At 40.8% G+C, this 19,267-nt stretch overlaps 1 protein-coding gene across 8 annotated transcripts in view; it reads right to left on the bottom strand.

The window, feature by feature from the left end:
- LOC132380202 (fas-binding factor 1 homolog) overlaps window positions 1-19,267 on the bottom strand; it is a 127,058-nt gene that overhangs the window by 73,283 nt on the left and 34,508 nt on the right. For all 8 annotated transcript variants that reach the window (XM_059948900.1, XM_059948896.1, XM_059948894.1 and 5 more), the window contains 5 exons: window positions 19,073-19,214; window positions 16,407-16,484; window positions 8,424-8,549; window positions 6,500-6,647; window positions 4,340-4,473 (listed from right to left, as the gene is read on the bottom strand). In XM_059948900.1, coding sequence (XP_059804883.1) covers window positions 4,340-4,473; window positions 6,500-6,647; window positions 8,424-8,549; window positions 16,407-16,484; window positions 19,073-19,214 — 628 coding nt within the window. The remainder of the gene's footprint in view (window positions 1-4,339; window positions 4,474-6,499; window positions 6,648-8,423; window positions 8,550-16,406; window positions 16,485-19,072; window positions 19,215-19,267) is intronic.

The following is a 19,267-nucleotide window of genomic DNA, read 5'->3' on the forward strand; positions in this document are numbered from 1 at the left end:
GCCCCATCACACACACTGCAAGCCCCAGAGTGCCACAGTCCAAATCGATCACCCCAATCAAACCGTTCAAAAGCAACAAAAAAAGTAACCAGAATCCAGAATCACGTGCAACATCAACCTCAAAGTCCCCAAAAATGAGACCACAATCTTGCCAATCAATCCTTAAAATATGGATCCTAAAACTCTGGAATTTTCCTCTGTCAGCTGCTAGCAAGAGAGAGATTGTCCTCCACTCTCATCTTTGTTGACTTCAACCATGCTCAATGCCTCAACTGGAGAGAAGCAATGGACTCAATTATGGGCTGAAGCTCCATCTCCAGGCCACACATTCTGCTCCAAATCTCACCAAACTCCCTCGGATACAGCAAAGTGCCAAGATTGCTCAATTAACCCAAAAACACACCAACAAAATGCAAGTCACAGATTCCAATTACATGCAACTTTGTAGTAGAATCATATTTGAAAGAAGAAGTAAAAAAAAAGTAAAAGAAGTGATTTCATAAACTGCTTACAGGATTCTTCTGTTGGTCAGACCTACATCTCCAAAACAAAAGAGCCAGATGTATTGTGCGCTTTGATTTCATCACACAGTACCATCGGAGACCCTATGCATATTCTGCAGCTACACTATACATCTTGAAGCCTTGTGGATTTAAACAAACTACAGGCCTAATTACCATAGTTATACCATGAAGAAAGAGAGCAGTGAGCAGTGACTAGCCTCCATTTGGGTAAACTAAGAGCTGAGTTTTATGCTGTCAAAGGCCTTTTGAACCCTTTCTAAATGTCTTTGGTAATCAGAACCATCTAAAGAGAGATAAAATGATTTGAAAATGTTCTAATGCTTTAAAAATTAATGCATGTTAATTTTTGGAAAAGGCAAATAATTAATATTCTACGCAGGTTGGTTACTCCAGTCAAATGACCATGCTAAATAGGCCAGGCATGGCTTGAACAAAGCTAAGGGACCAGATCCAGAATGTATCCAGCTCCTTCATTTAGCACACTGAGCTCCTTTTCTGGAACCTGTTCTGCATCCAAAGATAGTGAGGGAAGTCAGATAAGCTGGGATCCAACCTCAATGTGCCCTGACTTCAGTACATATGCTGAACTGTAAAAGCCCCATCCACCACCCAAACTGCTGCAAAAGGGCAAATATCTTTCATCTCATTACTAACAGTGTTAAAGAAGAAATCTGCACAGCTGAATTAAGAAAGTAAAGGTGATGGCAAGTTCTACCAAGTTTGAATATTAACTTTTTGGAAATAATAACCTGGGAGAAAACTTACTACACCTGGACAAATATACTGCGTGGCTAATTTTTTAGACTGAAGGAAAACTTATCTGCAGTCAAGGACTCAGGGAGCAGGGGAATGTCAATGAACTACAAGGAAACCAGATAACTTCCTTGGATTGCTCTGCACTGCTTCACCATTAGAGTAACTAGAGCTGCAACCGGGCCTGGGGTCCTGCATTAATATAAAGATTCTGTATAACAATTACAGCTGCTCTTGATGCATTATTAAGACAGACTGAAAATCATGCAGTTGATATAAAACGTGCAAGTGTACCAAGCATGAAAGATAGCAGTTAGACTAAGATTGGATGGAAATGAGTCAAGCAAAATTCATTGCAGGCAAACATTGTAGGATGTATTGTGGCAGGAACAATCAGGAGAAAGTAAAATAATAATGGCCTGACAGGCACTCAGTGATTCCATGTGCAAATCTTTGAAGGTGCACAGTAGCTTAACAAAGCTGTCAAGAAAAGCAAATGTGCTCTTGGGTTTTGCAAATGGAGACACTTGCCTGGAAATTCTATCACACAGTGCCAAATAATTCTTTTTGAAAACCATTTTTTTTATTGTGTTTTATGGAGACTGACAAACTGCTTCTACATTTCTGCTCAAAGGCGCAAGAGAGAAAGCTGACAAAATCTGGAGGTGGTGTTTAAAATTTTGAGCAGTTTTGATACAGGACATAAAATTATAAAGCACAAGTTGAAGGAAACTTGCACAACTACCATAAGTGATTTAAGAAAAAAACCTTTAAAGAGTGGTAAGAATTTGGGAATATACTTCCTGACCAAATGCAGATATAGATTCAATAACACTAGAAAGTCTGCAGATACTGGAAATCCAAGGAAACATGCACAAAATGCTGGAAAAATTCAGGTCAGGCAGCATCTATGGACATGAATAAACAGTCAACACTTCAGGCTGCGACCCTTTCTCAGAACTGAGAAGGAAGGAGAAAGATGCCAGAATAAAAAGGTAGAGGTAGCAGAAGGAGGCTAACTGGAGTTGATAGGTGAAGCCAGGTGGGTGGGAAAGGTCAAGGGCTGGAGAAGAAAGAATCTGATAGGAGAGGAGAGTGAGCCATAGGGGAAAGGGAAGGAAGAGGGGACACAGTGGGAGGTGATAGGCAGTTGAGAAGAGGTAAAAGGTCGGAGTGGGGTAGAGGGTCGAGGTGAGAAATTGTTTTACCAGAAATCAATATTTATGCCATCAGGTTGAAGGCTACCCAGATGGAATATAAGATGTTGCTCCTCCACCCAGAGGGTGGCTTCATCTTGGCACAAGAGGAGGCTATGGACCGGCATATCGGAACGGGAATGGGAATCAGAATTTAAATGTTTGGCCACTGGGAAGTTCCACTTGTGGAAGATGAAATGGAGATGTTTGATGAAGCAGCCCCCCCAATTTATGATAGGTCTCACTAATGTAAAGGAGGCTGCATCAGGAGCACCAGACACAATAAACAACCACAGCAGATTCATAGGTGCCTCACTTGGAAAGACTGCTTGTGGCCCTGGATGGATGTGAAAGAAGAGGTGTTTGGGCAGGGGTAGTACTTAGACCACTTGCAGGGGGAAATAGCAGGGGGAAGATTAGTGGGGAGGGACGAAAGGACAAGGGAATAGCAGAGGAAGTGATTCCTGTGGAAAGTGGCAAGGTGGAGGTAAAGATGTTTAGTGGTAGGATCCCTTTGGAGATGGCAGAAGATGATGTGTTGGTTGTGGAGGCTGATGGGTGGTAGATAAGGACAAGTGAGACTCCATCACTGTTAAAGCAGCGAGAAGATGGGACGAGCGTGGGTGTTCAGGAAATGGAGGAGATGTAGGTGAAGGTAGCATTAACAGTGGAAGGCAGAAAACCCCGTTTTTTGAAGAAGAAAATTATCTTGGAGGTCCTGGAATGGAAAGCCATGTCCTGAGAACAGATGCAATTGAGAAAAGGGAATAGTAGTTTTACAGAACATAGGGTAGGAAGAGGTATAATCAAGATAACCTTGGGAATCAGCAGACTTTTATTTTTTATTTCAAATATTTTTATTGGTTTTTAAATAAAGAGAACATAGTATAAAGAAGATTTGTGCACTTCATAACAAATATATCAAATGTACAATTTACATCTATGAAAGAGATACAATCATGCTTTAGTTGCCTCCCTGCCCTAACCCACTCTTCCTAATCCCCATCTCCAAGCCAGCATTGCATTAGCAAAAAGGGTTAAACAGAACCTTTGTCCCCACAGAGCTACATTGGTATGTTTACAAGCCTGGGTCTGTAGAATTTTACTGTGAAATGCTGGAGGTCAGGGATTTATGTGCAGAGGAAAGGAAGAAAGGGTGGACCTTTAGTTTGGCTGGGAATTCTGAAAATATTCAAGCAAGGGTCCCCACACCTTTTGGAACTTTATGTCCAAGTTGAGAATTGAATAATGGATCTTCTTAAGGTTTAGACTGGACATGATGTCCCAGAGCCACTGAGCATGGGTGGGCGGAGCAACATCCCTCCACCCGAGCAAGACTGCGCACCTAGCAATTCAATATAATTAATGATGATGAGTCATTGACATGAAATTAAATCAGTTTTGCTGACTGAGTTGCTGATAATTTTAGCAGTTCCTGTTTATATCTCATTCTTCTTTCATTGTTGCTGGACCTGTGTGCAGTACTAGCAACTTTATTACTGCAACCCTTGTAGAAACTATTCTCCAAACATCCGCACTGTCCTTTTTTTTTCCCCAATCGCTTCATTCTTCACCCCTGATCCCACTCAGAAGCCTCTCAGGGCAAAGCATATACAACAGAAAATTGAAGTAAGATAAAGAAAATGCCGCAAAATGGCCAGCAGGTCAGGCAGTATCTGTGGAAAGACTAGAAGCATTAGCTTTCATTGCCTTTCCACAGATTCTACCTGGCCTGTTGAGTGTCTCTAGCATTTCCCATCTTTATTAAACCACCCATAATGTTGCACCAGTGAGGCTTCCATTTTAAAAGGAAAATCTGACATTTGGAATGTGACATACAGACAGAAACCTTATGTCCTGGATTACCTTGTGTTTTTTTGTATTTGGGATCTAGTTTAAATTCTTTCCTTTCACCAGTTGAGGGTTGCTCAAGTAACTTCTTGACTGTACTTCTTCCTAACAATTCATCCAGCTTCGAACGAGCGGGACGCAGTGTCTCTCTAATGCCAAAAGAGAAACAGGCGAAGTTAAAGAACGCAGGTCAAATTAAATTCAATAGATTATTATACTGGTCTACTTACTGGGTACAGAATCATCCAAGTCAAAAGAATGTGGATTCATGCACCCCCTCCTAAACTTGAGTATGTTACGTAGACTGGAATTTCAATACAGAAATCAGGGAGTGCCATAATATCAGGGAATCATGGAACTGTACAGCACAGGAATGGAACCTCATCAACCCACCTCATCCACACCGACCATAATTGTCTTCATACACTGCATTAATCCCATTTGCCTACATTAAGTCCATATCCCTTTACTCTCTCCCTAACTATCTGCCCAAATGGCTTTTAAATAAGGTAATTTTATTTGCCTCTACCACCTCCTCTTTTGTTCGCCTTACAACACTTCGCTTTTACAAAAGACCTACATTAGTTACCTGTTTTTGCTAACCAAAGAGTTTTCGTTTTTACGAAAAAAGGCAGTGCACACCCCGAGCAGCCAAGCTCCTCCCTGGAACTGCATGCAGCATCATAGCTTAAACACGTGTCTGTAAGCATCTGTGTTTTATCTCGATTTATTTTGTGCATCCATTAGCAAGATGTGTCCTAAGGTATCAGAAAAGCCTGAGAGCCCGTAAGGGTGTTACACTTAGCGTAAAATTGGACATAATTAAGCGTTTTGATCGTGGTCAACGAAGTAAGGACATTGTCCATGCATTGAACTTGCCTGCATCCACCATTCGCACTATTTACACGCAGAGAGAAAGAATCTTGAAAGCTGCCAATGTTACTGTTCATAACTCGTAGCAAAGTGGTCTCTTTTAGTCTGCTAGGAACTTTTCGGCAGCTTCATAGTTTAACGTTTACTGGAGAAAGTGCTTCGGCTGATATTGAAGCTGCCGAAAAGTTCCTAGCAGAACTGCAGAAAATAATTACAGAAGGTGGTTATTCATATAAGCAAGTGTTTAACTGTGACGAAACTGCAATTTATTGGAAAAAATTACCGAGCACCCCAACCTCCAACGGTTCAGCCTAACACACCATCATCATCTTCACGATTCCAGTAAGTGAAACTACACTGTACATACATTATTTCTACTTTATATAGGCTCTGTATTTTTATGTGTAATTTGGTATGATTTGGCAGCTTCATAGCTTAAAGGTTACTAGAGAGAGTGCTTCTGCTACACTAGTTAGCACTACGCAGTGAGATTTTTGCTACGCTTGACAAAGCTGCAATGATTGCAGAAAAGTATTTCTATTTTATATAGGCTGAGTATTTTTGTGTTATTTGGTATAATTTGGCAGCTTCATAGCTTAAAGGTTACTAGAGAGAGTGCTTCTGCAACGCTAGTAGCGCTATGTAGTGAGATTATACACTATGTAGTGAGATTTTCACTATGCTAGACAGTACTGCAATGATTATAGAAAAGTATTTCTACTTTATATAAGCTGTGTATTTATCATATCATTCCTGCTTTTACTATATATCACTGTTATTTTAGGTTTTATGTGTTAATTGGCATAATTTTGCGGGTTATTTTTTGGGTCTGGGAACGCTCTCAAATTTTTCCCATATTAATAAATGGTAATTGCTTATTCATTTTACGACATTCCAGCTTATGAACCATTTCATAGGAACGCTGTACCTTCAGATAGTGGGGGGAACCTGTGTTACAATAGTGTTATTACCAATATTCCAGAGACTGTACTTAAAAATGTTTAATTGGTTTTACAGTACTTTAGGGATTCTGAAAAATATATAAAAAACTTGGAAAAGAAAGCCTCCTTTTCTTCTTTAACTCTCAACTACAACAGGTCTAAGATGTACATTGTTTATGAAGACAGTAATTCACCAGTTGTGAATCTGCTTTGGCAAATTTTAAGTGCATTCTTTAAGCTTCTGGTGCATATGAAGGAAGCAGACAGTAAGAGACCATAATAACAGACTGACTGTGAGATGTTGAAGGATCTCAGTGGTTCTAAGTATGTAGTTAGTAGACACTAAAGGGTCTACACTTACTCTTCCACTCTCTTCAACTGCTTTGATGTCTCTGAACTGTCTCCAAATCCAAGGGCATCCATAAGATCATCTCCTTCATCATCAAAGAACAATTCTTCTTTCCTCTGTGCAGTAGTCATAACTGGAATAGATGCTGAGCTGGAGGGAACTGTGGAAAGTATTCACAATGTTACATCATCAGATGAATTCTGCAATCTATTACTGAACCTGCCAAACTCACTAATCTTATTAATTGGGTCCAGCTACAAGTGGTGCTGGGCATTTCTTAAATTAGTCCTTCATCATTGCAATACTGTGGTAATTTGTAGTTAAGAATCAGTAAACATAGAAACATAACAAGGAACAACCATCCACTGTAACCTCTGAAGACTTACAGCAATATAGCCACAAAGTAAATTTAAACTGAAAATTAAAATGTATTCACATGGCACATTAGAATGTCCTGAAGAACTTTTAAAATTTAGACAAATTACTAGACATTTTGCACATGCCATGTTGTACAATGAAGGATCAATCAGCTACTTAATTTGCTTTTGGTGGTGCTAGGTGAGTGGTATATATTGGCAAGAACATGTCCCTTCTCTTCTCCAGCTATGGGAACCCTTCTCATATACACTGAAAAGCATATGGTTAAATTTCCATCTTAATATGATAGTTCAGATAAAAGGTTTCATTACCTTAGAAGTATAAAAGTTCATAAAAGCTGAAGGAAAACGTACAAAATTTGACAGATGTGAAAGATGTTGGTCAAGAAGTCAAGGCAGTCAAACAAAACTTGGAAATAAATAAAAGGATGCTATTGTAAATGTTTAGCTATTTAATTACTGTTAAATTATTTTAATCACTGACTATGCAAACCAAGCCATTGATAGGCAGTGCACGCCTTTATCAGGAGAAGTCTCAAAACTAAGGATAGCAAACTAAGTCCTAAAGAACAGTAATGAGCTATTTACCCACACTAATCCAATTTGCCCACATTAGGTCAATTTCCTCTACATCCTGCCTGTTCAAGTGCCTACCTAAATGTCTCTTAAATGAAAACTTTATATTTGATTCCATTTCCTTGAAGACCTATCAAGGTGACTGCCATCTCTTTTTAAAAGAGACATATCCTCACTCTTTTATAACCTTCTCGAAATCACTAGCTTTTGTCTCATTTGTCTGGTTCTGCCTCTATAAGATCCCTGAGCCATTTTACTAAAGATTCCAACTTTAACTAATGACCTTTCGTTAATTCTTGTGAAGGTTTAATGAAGCTGAAACAATAACACTACTTCTCTCTACAGATGCTGCCTGACTGCTGAAGGTTTCTGACATTTGTTTTTATTTCAGATTTCCAGAATTTCCAATGGTTTCAACTTGTCGCTATGTTACACCAAATAGGTTTTGGGCCAAGATGGGTAACAGTGTATTTGGAACCTGGGCTGTGGTTTTCTGCTTTCCAAATCACTTTCAATTAAAAGTTCCTGGAATATAGTCTAGCCATTTTCAAAATTTATTAAATAAAAATGATGATAAATAGAAACAATATTCACCAGTATTTTGAAAAATCCTAGAACTTGGACAGTTATCAAAAGAAGGATCAGTTTTGGGATGCAAATTAGGCATTATTTACCAGTTCAACACACAAACATATTAGAAGTAAAATAATAAACTAAGTTTGCACTCTGTTAAATAAGTTAGAGTACATAAAGATACCCATTAACAGAATAATCCTTTGTTACCCAGGGAAGCACAGCTTATCTCTTCATGGGGAAAAGATAAGGCAAAAATATCATCTAGTGTAAGTTTATGATGAGCTGGAAAATATGTGCTGTATGGCAGTATCAAGAAATGTCTTAAATAGTCATCCATAATTTTCTGGGGGTTTTTTTATAATCAGGGTGCCAAATAACTTCTTCCTGCCAAAATATTTTTCCAGTACCTTTCTCCTCCTTCTTGTGTGCTTGAAGATCTATGTTTGAGAGGGTCAGTTTTTGTTCTGATTCTGCTTTTTTCTTTGGTTCCTCTTCTTCATCAGAAAGAATCCCTGCCAATGGATCGTCTTCATCTAGAAAGGACAAGGACATTAACAGTTCATGCAGGAATCATTCAACAGAAGGCATCAGAATTGTGTGGTACAGCCTTAGTCACTTTGATGGTTTTCATTTGCAACATGGTGATTCAAGTGAGCAGAAACTCATAGGAACAACTGTTAGCATTTCAGTGTTCATATCGCTGATGAAATGTATGTATCTAGCATCAAATTCAAGTTAAATCAGTCTTTACAGGGAGAAGCATAGAAACTACATTAGGAAAAAGATATGCATATCCTTTATAAGTAATTACCAGAAGAAACATTATTTTGGACACATTTGAAGTGTGTGTCTGTGACCACTTCCTATTGAAGCCATGCAACTGGGAAAATGGACAAGCACTTCCTGATACAATTCACTCTGGCACTGTTTTGCCCGAATATGTGATCACAGTAGCCTCATAAAAAATCGTAGTATCTACCTTTATATTAACTCAGAGCTCAACTGTGTGTGATCTAAGCCATCCCCTAGATGTTATTAATTAAAAACAATCAAAGCTCAATCTTATCAATATTCATAAGACCTTTCAGGAACTTCTACAGTGTTGGAGATCGCGCAACAAATTCCTTATGTAACAGAAATGTACTAGATTTTCTGTGGAACTGGAGGTTATTAGACACTTGGCATGGACCAATAAAAAGAAGTTACGTTTAAGCAGAGTGGCCATGTGCCAGTAGGCAGAGTTAGAGTGGGGAACTGAGGCTTTAACTTAGGAGGCAGAGGCTAAGTTAAGTTTCTTTTTCTCCCTCTCTTTCTGCCTTTCTATCCTTCTTCTTTCTCTCAATCTTTCTCTCTCTCATTCCACAGTTATAGCAGTGGGAGTATCAGTCAGGACACAGGAGTGCTCCTCTTGCAGGATGTGAGAAGACAGGAAGACCTCCAGCTCATTCAGGAAACAGAAGAGCTGATGGACAAAAGATACAGAGAGGTAGTTACACCCAAGGTGTAGGATACAAGTAAATCAGTGACTGCTAGGAAAGGGAAAGGGGAAAAGGCAGCCAGTGCAGGCTATCATTTTGGATACTACTGGGGGACAACCTAGCACAGGAAAGCCACAGTGGTCTGGTCTCTGGCACTGAGTCTGGCTCTGTAACTTAGAAAGGAGAAAGGGAAAAGATACAAGTAGTAGTGAGGTTTTGTGGACAAGAACAAGGTACCCAGATGGTATGTTGCCTTCCAGGTGCCAGGGTCAAGGCATCGATTGGAGTTAATCTTAGACTGAGTTCATAGCATTCTTAAGGGGGACAGTAAGCAGCCAATGGTTGTGGTCCATGTCAGCTCCAATACCAATGGCAAGAAGGGTAAATGTGGTGCTGCAGAGTGAGTTCAGGGAGTTAAAGGTACTAAATTAAAGGACAGGGCCTCCAGGGTGGTGATCTCAAGGTTGTTACCCATGCCACATGCTAGTGAAACTAAAAATAAGGTAATACAGTTTAAAACATGGTTAAGGAGATGGTGCAGGGTGCTTCAGATTTTTGAATCACTGAGTTCTCTTCCATGGAAGGTGAGATGAAGGGACATGTTGCACCTGAATCAGAGGGGTACCAATATCCTTGCAGGAATGTTTGCAAGTACTGCTCCGGGAGCGGGGGATAGGGGAGGAGGGAGTTTAAACGACTCCAGTGGGATGGGAACAAGAGTGCCAGGGCAGTGAGTGGAGCGTTTGTGGGGAAGATAGATGTTAAGCTTACATACCAAGACAGGACCTGAAAGGTTGAGCATGGTGGGAGTTAATGTTCTCATTTGCAGGGAGTATTGTAGGTAAAGCAGATGAGCTTAGAGCTTGGATCAGGACACGGAATTATGATATTGTAGCCATTAGTGAGACTTGGTTACAGAAGGTTCAGTGTTCTGGAGTTAGAAACATAGAAAACCTACAGGGCAATACAGGCCCTTCAGCCCACATAGCTGTGCCGAACATGTATTTATTTTAGAAATTTCCTTGGGTTGCCCATAGCTCTTATTTTTCTAAGCTCCATGTACCTATCCAGGAGTCTCTTAAAAGATCCAATCATATCCACCTCCGCCACCATCACCGGCAGCCCATTCTATGCACTCACCACTCTCTGCTTAAAAAACTTACCCCCTGACATCTCCTCTGTACCTACTTCCAACCACCTTAAAGCTCTCGTGTTAGCAATTTCAGCCCTGGGAAAAAGCCTCTGACTATCCACACGATCAATGCTTCTCATCAGCTTATACATCTCTATCAAGTCACCTCTCATCCTCCACCTCTCCAAGAAGAAAAGGACAAGTTCACTCAACCTATTCTCGAATGGCATGCTCCTCAATCCAGGCAACATACTTTAGATCTCCTCTACACCCTTTCTATAGTTTCCACATCCTTACTGTAGTGAGGTGACCAGAACTGAGCACAGTACTCCAGGTGTTCCATTCTTTTGTACATGATGGAGAAGAAGGTAGTAAAGGGGAAGAGGCGGCATTACTTGACAGGGAAATTGTCACAGCAGTACTCAGAAAGGACAGACTGCAGGCTTGTCTGCTGAGGCTATATGGGTGGAACTGCAGAATAAGAAAGGAATGACTGTATAAATGGGGTAATATTACAGCCAGCATGATTTAAAGGAACAAAACTGTAGAGAGATACACAACTGGCAAGAAATATAAAATTGTGATAATAGAAGATTTTAACTTTCCAAATATTGCTTGGGACTTCCATACTGTAAAAGAACTGGATGGAATCAAATTTGTTGGAATTTTTCCTTAGTCAATATATAGTGGTCTCAAGAAAACAAAGTGCAATATTAAGGAATGAAACAGGGCAAGTGACATAAGTGTGCGCGGGGGAACACTTTAGATCTAGTGTTCATAATTCCTTTAGTTCCAAGATACTTATGGAGAAGGATAGGACTAGTCCTCAGACGGAGATCCTAAATTGAAGAAAGTCTAATTTTGATAACATCCAAAAGGTTCAGACAAGTGTGGGTTGCAACAGATCATTTTCTGGCAAAAGAATACTTGGTAAGTAAGTCTCCAACTCCAGTTCTGACACCTCTACATGCATCCAGACCACGGCTCCTGCCACCTCCCGCTCGGACTTCAATTTAATTGGTTACCTCTAGACTGCAGATCCTGCCATATCTAACTCTGGGTCTGATTGTCCTGGATGCATCCAGACTGCGGACACTACTGTTGCTAACTTTTGCTCCAACAACCCAGGACAGCTCCAGACTGCGGATCCTACCGTCACCAACGCCGGTTCCAAAAACCCCAGATGCCTTCATATCACAAATTATGCAGCTTCGAGGTCCAGCTCCAGCCCAGACCTCGGTGCCTCCACCTGCAGGCTGAGACCTTTAGGCTCCCCTTCTCCCACAACTCCTCCCCAGCTTCAGGTCTCTCAGGCTCCCCCATCACCTCTTGTGTCCTCGGAGCCCCCATCATCCTCCACCCTACCTTTCCTAAACACTTCAACCCTCTCCTCTCCGATGCCTCCCACTCATGCTTCTGGAGACAGAGGTGACTATATTGAGCTCTTCCCAACCTGTCTGCTGTAAAAATGCCTTTCCCTTTTCTCAGTTCCTTCATATCTGCTGCATTTGTTGCAAGGACGAGGCTTTCTATTCCAGGACATCAGAGATGTCCTCCTTCTTCAAAGAACAGGTTTACCCTTCCACAATTGATGCTACCCTCACACAGACCTCCTCCATTCCCCCAACATCCGCGCTCACCCCAACTTCCTGCCACCTTAATAGGATTTGAATTCCTCTTGCCCTCACCTAGCACCCCATGAGCCATGGCATCCAACATATCATTCTAAAGGCATGAACATTGATTTCTCCAACCACCAGTGATTTCTCCCCCTAACACTTCCCTCTTCTTCATTTCTCCACTCTGCCCACCTTCTTACTTCTTCTCCTCGCCTGCCTATCACCTTCCTCAGGTGCCCCCCTCCTTCCTTTTCTTAATTGTTCACTCTTCTCTCCTATCAAGTTTCATCTTCTTCAACTTTTTACCTTTTCCATCTATCACCTCTTCTTAATTCTGCTTCTTACTTCCTCCCCCTTCCCCACCCACTTGGCTTCACCTATCACCTTCTAGCTTGTCCTTCATCCCCACCTTCTTATTTTGGCATCTTCCCCCTTCCTTTTTGACATGATAAAGGTTTCAGTCCAAACCATTTATTCACTTCCATAGATCATGCCTGACCTTCTAAGTTTCTCCAGCATTTTGTGTATGTTGCTCTTGGTAAGTGGGAGGCCTTCAAAGAGAAAATTTGAGAGTACAGATTGTGTATGTTTCTATTAAAATAAAAAAAACAAGGCTAACAGGTTTAGGGAACCTTGGTTTTCTAGGGATATTGAAACCCTGGTTAAGAAAAGCAAACACATATCAAATAACAGCAGTTTTGAACAAATGAAGTGCTTGGCAAGCATAAGAAATGCAAGAGAACACAAGAGGAAAATCAGGAGGGCTGAAAAAAGACATGAGGTTGCTCTGACAGACAAGGTGAAGGAGAATCCCAAGGGCTTCTACAGATACATAAAAGCAAAAGAATGGCAAGGGACAAAATTGGTCCACTTGAAGATCAGCACGGTCAACTATGCATGGAGCCAAAAGAGATGGGAAAGATTGTAAATGGATTTTTTGCATCTGTATTTGTTCAGAAGATGGACACAGAGTCCATAGAACTGAGGTAAAACAATACAGGGGCCATGCACCATATTCAGAATACAGAAGATGAGGGGCATCTTGAGGCAAATTAGGATGGATAAGTCCCCAGGGTCTGACAAGGTGTCCCTTCAGACCTTGTGATAGGCTAGTACAGAAATTACAACAGTCCTGGAAGAAGTATTAAAACATCTTTAGCCGTAAGTGAGGTGCCATAGGACTAACGTTGTTGCATTGTTCAAGTAAGGCTCTAAGAATAAACCGGGCATTTATAGGCTGGTGAGGCTGATGTCAGTAGTGGGTAAATTAATTGAAGGTATTCTAAAGGACAGGATAAATAAGTATTTGGATGTTCAGGGCCTGATTGGAGGTAATTAATATGGTTGTGTCTAACCAATCTTAAAGAGTTTTTCAAGGAGGTTAGCAGGAAAGTTGATGAAGAAAAGCCACAAAAGACATTTGACAAGATCCTGCATGGGAGGCTGCTCAAGAAGGTTCAGTTTCTTGGGACGTAGGATGAGGTAGTAAATTGGATTAGACATCGACTTCGTGGGAAAAGTCAGAGAGTCGGAGTAGAGGGTTGTCTCTCTGACTAGAGGATTGTGACTAGGGTCCTTTGTTGTTTGTCATCTATATCAATGATCTGGATGATAATGTGGTTAACTGGATAGGCAAATTTGCAGGTGACACCAAGATTAGGGGTGCAGTGGACTTCAAGGAAGGCAATCATGGCTTGCAGAGAGATCTGCATCAGCTTTAAAAATGGACAGAAAAATGGCAGATGGAATTCAGTGCACACGCATGTGAGGTGTTACACTTCGGTAGGATCAACCAGGGTAGGTTTTACACAGTGGTGGGGCATTGAGGAGTGCAGTAGAACAAAGGGATCCAGAACATAAGCCCATAATTTATTGAAAGTGGTGTCACAGGTAGATAGGGTCATAAAAAAAGCTTTGGACACATTGACCTTCAGAAATGAAAATATTGAGATGGAATGTTATGTTGAAGTTGTATAAGATGGTGAGGCCTCATTTGGAATACTGTATTGTGTGCCGTTTTGGCCACCTACCTAAAGGAAAGATGTAAACAAGGTCGAAAAGGTGCAGAAAAAATTTACAAGGATTACAACCCTAATACCACTTTCAAATCTCTTACTATCTTTTCCTTCAGTTAGTCCTGATGAAGGGTCTCGACCCGAAACATTGACTGTACTTCTTCCTATAGATGCTGCCTGGCCTGCTGCATTCCACCAGTATTTTATGTGTGTTGCATGAATTTCCAGCATTTGCAGATTTCCTCGTGTTTACAAGGATGTTGCTGGTATTGTGCCTGTGCAACTACGTATCAATTAAGTAAAAGTACGCACATGTGAGATGGCTTTAACTGGTGTGTGAGTGTGAGAGACAAAGAGAGTGAACAGGAGAGAGTGAGACAGGGTGGGAGAGAGGCAGTAGGAGTGAGAGTGTGGGAGAGAGGGAGAGAATGAACAATGCGCATGAGTAGAAAACAGTTCAATTCACATCTGCAGACAACAAATCAATACATATACATAGACAACAGGTCATACATAGTGCTAAGGAGAGTTATTACACTAAAAGAATCGCATTATAGAGGGCCTGAGTTATAAGGAAAATTGAATAGGTTAGGATGATATTCTTTAGAATGTAGAAGATTGAGGGGAGATTTGATAAAGGTTTACAAAATTATGAGGGCTACAGATAGGGTAAATGCAAGCAAGCTTTTTCCACTGTGGAGTGAGACTATAATCAGAAGTTATGGGTGAAAGTTGAGAAGTTTAAGGGGAACATGAGGGGAAATTTTTTCCACTCAGACGGTAGTGAGAGTGTGGAATGAGCTGCTAGCAAAAGTGGTCCCCAAGCAAGCTTGATTTCATTTAAGAGAAGTTTGGATAGGTGCGTGGATGGTAAGGATATGAAGGGCTATGGTCCCAGAGTAGGCTGTCATGACGAGGTAGTTTAAACAGTTTTGGCATGAACTAAATGGGCCAAAGGGCCTGTTTCTGTACTGTATTTCTCTATAACTCATAAGTAGTATTTAATATTGGCTTAGTGAGATGCCAGAAATTGTAATAGATAGTTGCCTATTTGACTGGAGAGCTGTAATTTGTGGTGTTCTGTAGGGATTGGAGTTAAGTCCATTGTTGTTGGTCAGCTATATTAATGATTTGGATGATAATGTGGTAAACTGGATAAGCAAATTTGCTGATGACAGCAAGCTTGGGGGCATACTGGACACCAAGATTGGGGGCTAAGGGAAGGCTATCTTGCAGCAGGATCTAGACCAGCTAGAATAGGCTGCAAAATGGCAGATGGAATTTAACCATATAACAATTATAGCACAGAAACAGGCCATCTTGGCCCTTCTAGTCTGTGCCAAACGCTTACTCTCACCTAGTCCCACCGACCTGCACTCAGCCCATAACCCTCTATTCCTTTCCTGTCCATATACCTATCCAATTTTTTTTAAAATTACAATATCGAACCTACCTCTACCACTTCTACTGGAAGCACATTCCACACAGCTACCACTTTCTGAGTAAAGTTCCCCCTCATGTTACCCCTAAACTTTTGCCCCTTAACTCAACTCACATCCTCATTTGAATCTCCCCTACTCTCAATGAAAAAAGGCTATCCACGTCAACTTTATCTATCCCCCTCATAATTTTAAAGCAGACAATTGTGCGGTATTGCACTTTGGGAGGTCAAACCAGGGTATGGCTTACACAGAAAGCAGAGAACAGAGGGATCAGGGAATACAGATATATAATTCCTTGAAAATGATCTCACATGACTTTATTCCCTGGAGTACAAAGGAAGATTTGACGGAGGCATACAAAATTATGGGGGACATAAATAGGGTAAATGCAAGGTGTGGGTCAATGGAACTAGACAGAATAACAGTTCAGCACAGGCTAGATTGGCCAAGGGCCTGTTTCTGTCCTGTAGTGCTCTATGACTCTATAATCTTCTAACCTTCGGTGTAATGAGCAAAACTGCAATGCCTTTGGCATCATGCTTAAATATGCTAATTGTTCACTAAAATGACTGCTTAAAAGAAGCTTAAAGCAACTTCATTAATCACAAAAAATGGAGGGGAATTTTAGACATAAGACTAAGTTAGCTTTTGCTTCAGTGTGAACATACCAGCTTTGTCATCAATCTATGCATTTAATGACTCACCATCAAATGTAAACTTCTTGTAATGGTTCCTGAAAGTGGTAGCAACACAGTGATGATTTTCTTTCTGACCAGATAAATCTGAAGGGTAGGGCAAACAGTTAACATGAAAATCTTTTTAGCTTTTTAAAAAATAATATTTAAGAAGATATGTAATGCTTCACAGGGTTTCCAGTTCAAGAAAGGATCTATTGCCTTTGTTTTGCCCACAAGAGCCATATACCATGCAACACCGAGATTCAAAAGATTCAAAGTACATTTATTTATCAAAGTTTGTATGCAATATGCAACCTTGAGATTCATCTTCCCACAGACAGTCACGAAACAAAGAAACACCATTGAACCTGTTCAAAGAAAAACATCAAACACCCAACATGCAGAAAAAAGAACAAATCATGCAAACAGCAAAAAATTAATGAAAAACACAGAATATAAAACATCAAACCATAAAGTAATAGAAACAGTCCAGGAATGTTTAACTTAGTTCAGTTTAGCGCTGTGTCATTCATTGTCTGCAGGTTGCAGTCAGTCCATCCCAAAATCGCACAAAATAGCAATAAAAAAGGAACACCCAGAAACACATCATATGGTGAACTAGAGTCTAATCCACAAACCGCATTGATTAAACCTTGCCAAAGACCCAAGACTCCAGCATTATCGAGCAAAGGAGGGGGGAGAGGGGGGAGAGAGGGGAGAGAGAGAGAATGGTCACAGACAGGCATCTTCCTCCAGGAGCATTGAGCGAGACCAAAAATGACTGGTAACACACAGGCACATTCCTACACAGCAGCGAGAGACTGGTCAAATGCTGGCAGGTGGCGCTGAACACCCACTTGCCTTTCACTCTCATCCTCCATGATTTCAATCTTGCTCAATGCTTTAGTTGGTGAGATTGGCAAGAAATGGAGATGATCATGGGCTTGCACTGTCTCCAGGCCACACACTACAATCAAAACCTCACAAAACTCCCTTAGAGACAACAAAGCACCAGATTGCTCAATCAGCCCGAAAATACACCATCAAAATGTAAATCACAGGTTTGAATAGCAGCAAAATCATATTTGAAAGTAAAAGAAGCAAAAGGAGTTTTATGAACTGTCTGAAGGATGTCGCCTTTAGTCACTTTGTTCGTTGGTGCCATCTCTTTCCAACGAGGTTTTGGATTTTAAAACAACTGACATTTCATCTGGTGATGAAATAACCATAACAGTTGTTGATGCCCTGCATCTACATCATTCCAATCACCAAGGAACTGGGAGCCTCCTCCTTTCTTATTGACGTGGTCCTACGTCAGTAAAAAATTGAACACTTATTGCCTTATGGCTGATCTGGTCCATCGGTCTGCCTTGTCTTTTTGATGCTCGACCCTCAACATTTTGAACAATCAATGCCAAAGTGATCACAGCAAACAAACTGAAGCCTGTATGGTCCAATTTCTATTCCAAAGCTAGCAGATTACCTCCACTAGAGCAACACACAAAAATGCTGGAGGATTTCAACAGATCAGGCAGCATCTATGGAGAGAAATGGACAGTTTACATTTTGGGTTGAGGATTGCGAAGAAAGAGCATAGAGCATAGAAAGGAGATGAGGAGTGGAGCAGTAGCTGGCGGGTGATATATGGATCAGGGTGAGGAAGAGAGAAGAGTGGGAAAGATGCAAGAAGCTGGGAGGTGATAGGTGGAAATGGCAAAAGTAGAATCTGATAGGAGAATATAGTGAACTGTGTAATAAAGGGAAGAAAGTAGCAAGGGGAAGCAGGTGAGTGGTGTGTGGGTGACAGGTAAATGGAGAGCATAGGGAGAAGAAAGAGATAGGATAATGGAAATCAGTGGGATCAGGAAAACAGAGAAGGAAGAAGGGAAAGGGAGGAGTGGTTACTGGAAGTTAGAGAAATGGGTGTTCATGCTGACATATTGGAGGTTACCAGGGTAGAATATGAGGTACTGTTTCTCTAATCAGCATCCTGCCTCAATTTGGCAATAGAGAAAATCTTGGACAGACATGTCAGTGTGAGAATGAGAAGTGGAATTAAAATGGCTGGCCACTTTACAGTAGAAGGAGAAAAGATGCTTGGGAAAGTAGTCCCCCAATCAGTTACAGGAGACTGCATGAAGGGAACAGTGTATCAATGTTCAGATACGACATTTCATTTGATAATTGAGCTTGAACTTAACCTACAATCTCAGCAGGTGAGAATCTAAAGATTCTAGAGTGCTGAAATTATTTAGATGTAGGCCAGATACCAACTGTGAACAGCCACTCAGAATAGTGGATCAGACAGCAGGTCCTGCAGCCTTGAAAGCTAAGCCTTTGAATGAAGCTTTCTTTTGATTTCTCTTCAAAAGCTTCCCTTCTCTGCCTACAAAAATTGTTCCTGTTAATATTCAGGTCATGGGTTTAATTTTCCTCTCTTATATCTTCAAATCTCCTCTGGCAGTCATTGCATAAAGCAGTCAATATTTTTTTTTATAACAAACTTTCTCATGATTGAACAATATTCTGTTGCCAGACAACATTATCAGGTTAACAAAGATTGTGACGGATTTAGATAGACTAGATGAAAAGTAAATCACAAAATGAGTGTTCCTTTCCCTCTACATAGTATGGTTTACATCTCTTCAACTTTCCCACATTTTTCTGGAGCTTGCATTATTACTTGTAGTTACCTTTCACTGTTGAAGGTCTATGTACAGTTCTGGAAGATTCTGGTTTGGAGTCTTTTGTGACAGCAGGATATTCAGCAGGTTGTGTTGGAGCAGAGGGCCGATTCTTCTTCCCAAAGAGGTCGGCATCCATGTCATCAATATCCTACATATTAAAAATACAGGAAAGGATAATGGAGGCTAGTTGTTCTTGTAGAG

This window comes from Hypanus sabinus, chromosome 23, assembly GCF_030144855.1.
Source record: "Hypanus sabinus isolate sHypSab1 chromosome 23, sHypSab1.hap1, whole genome shotgun sequence".
NCBI lineage: Eukaryota > Metazoa > Chordata > Chondrichthyes > Myliobatiformes > Dasyatidae > Hypanus > Hypanus sabinus.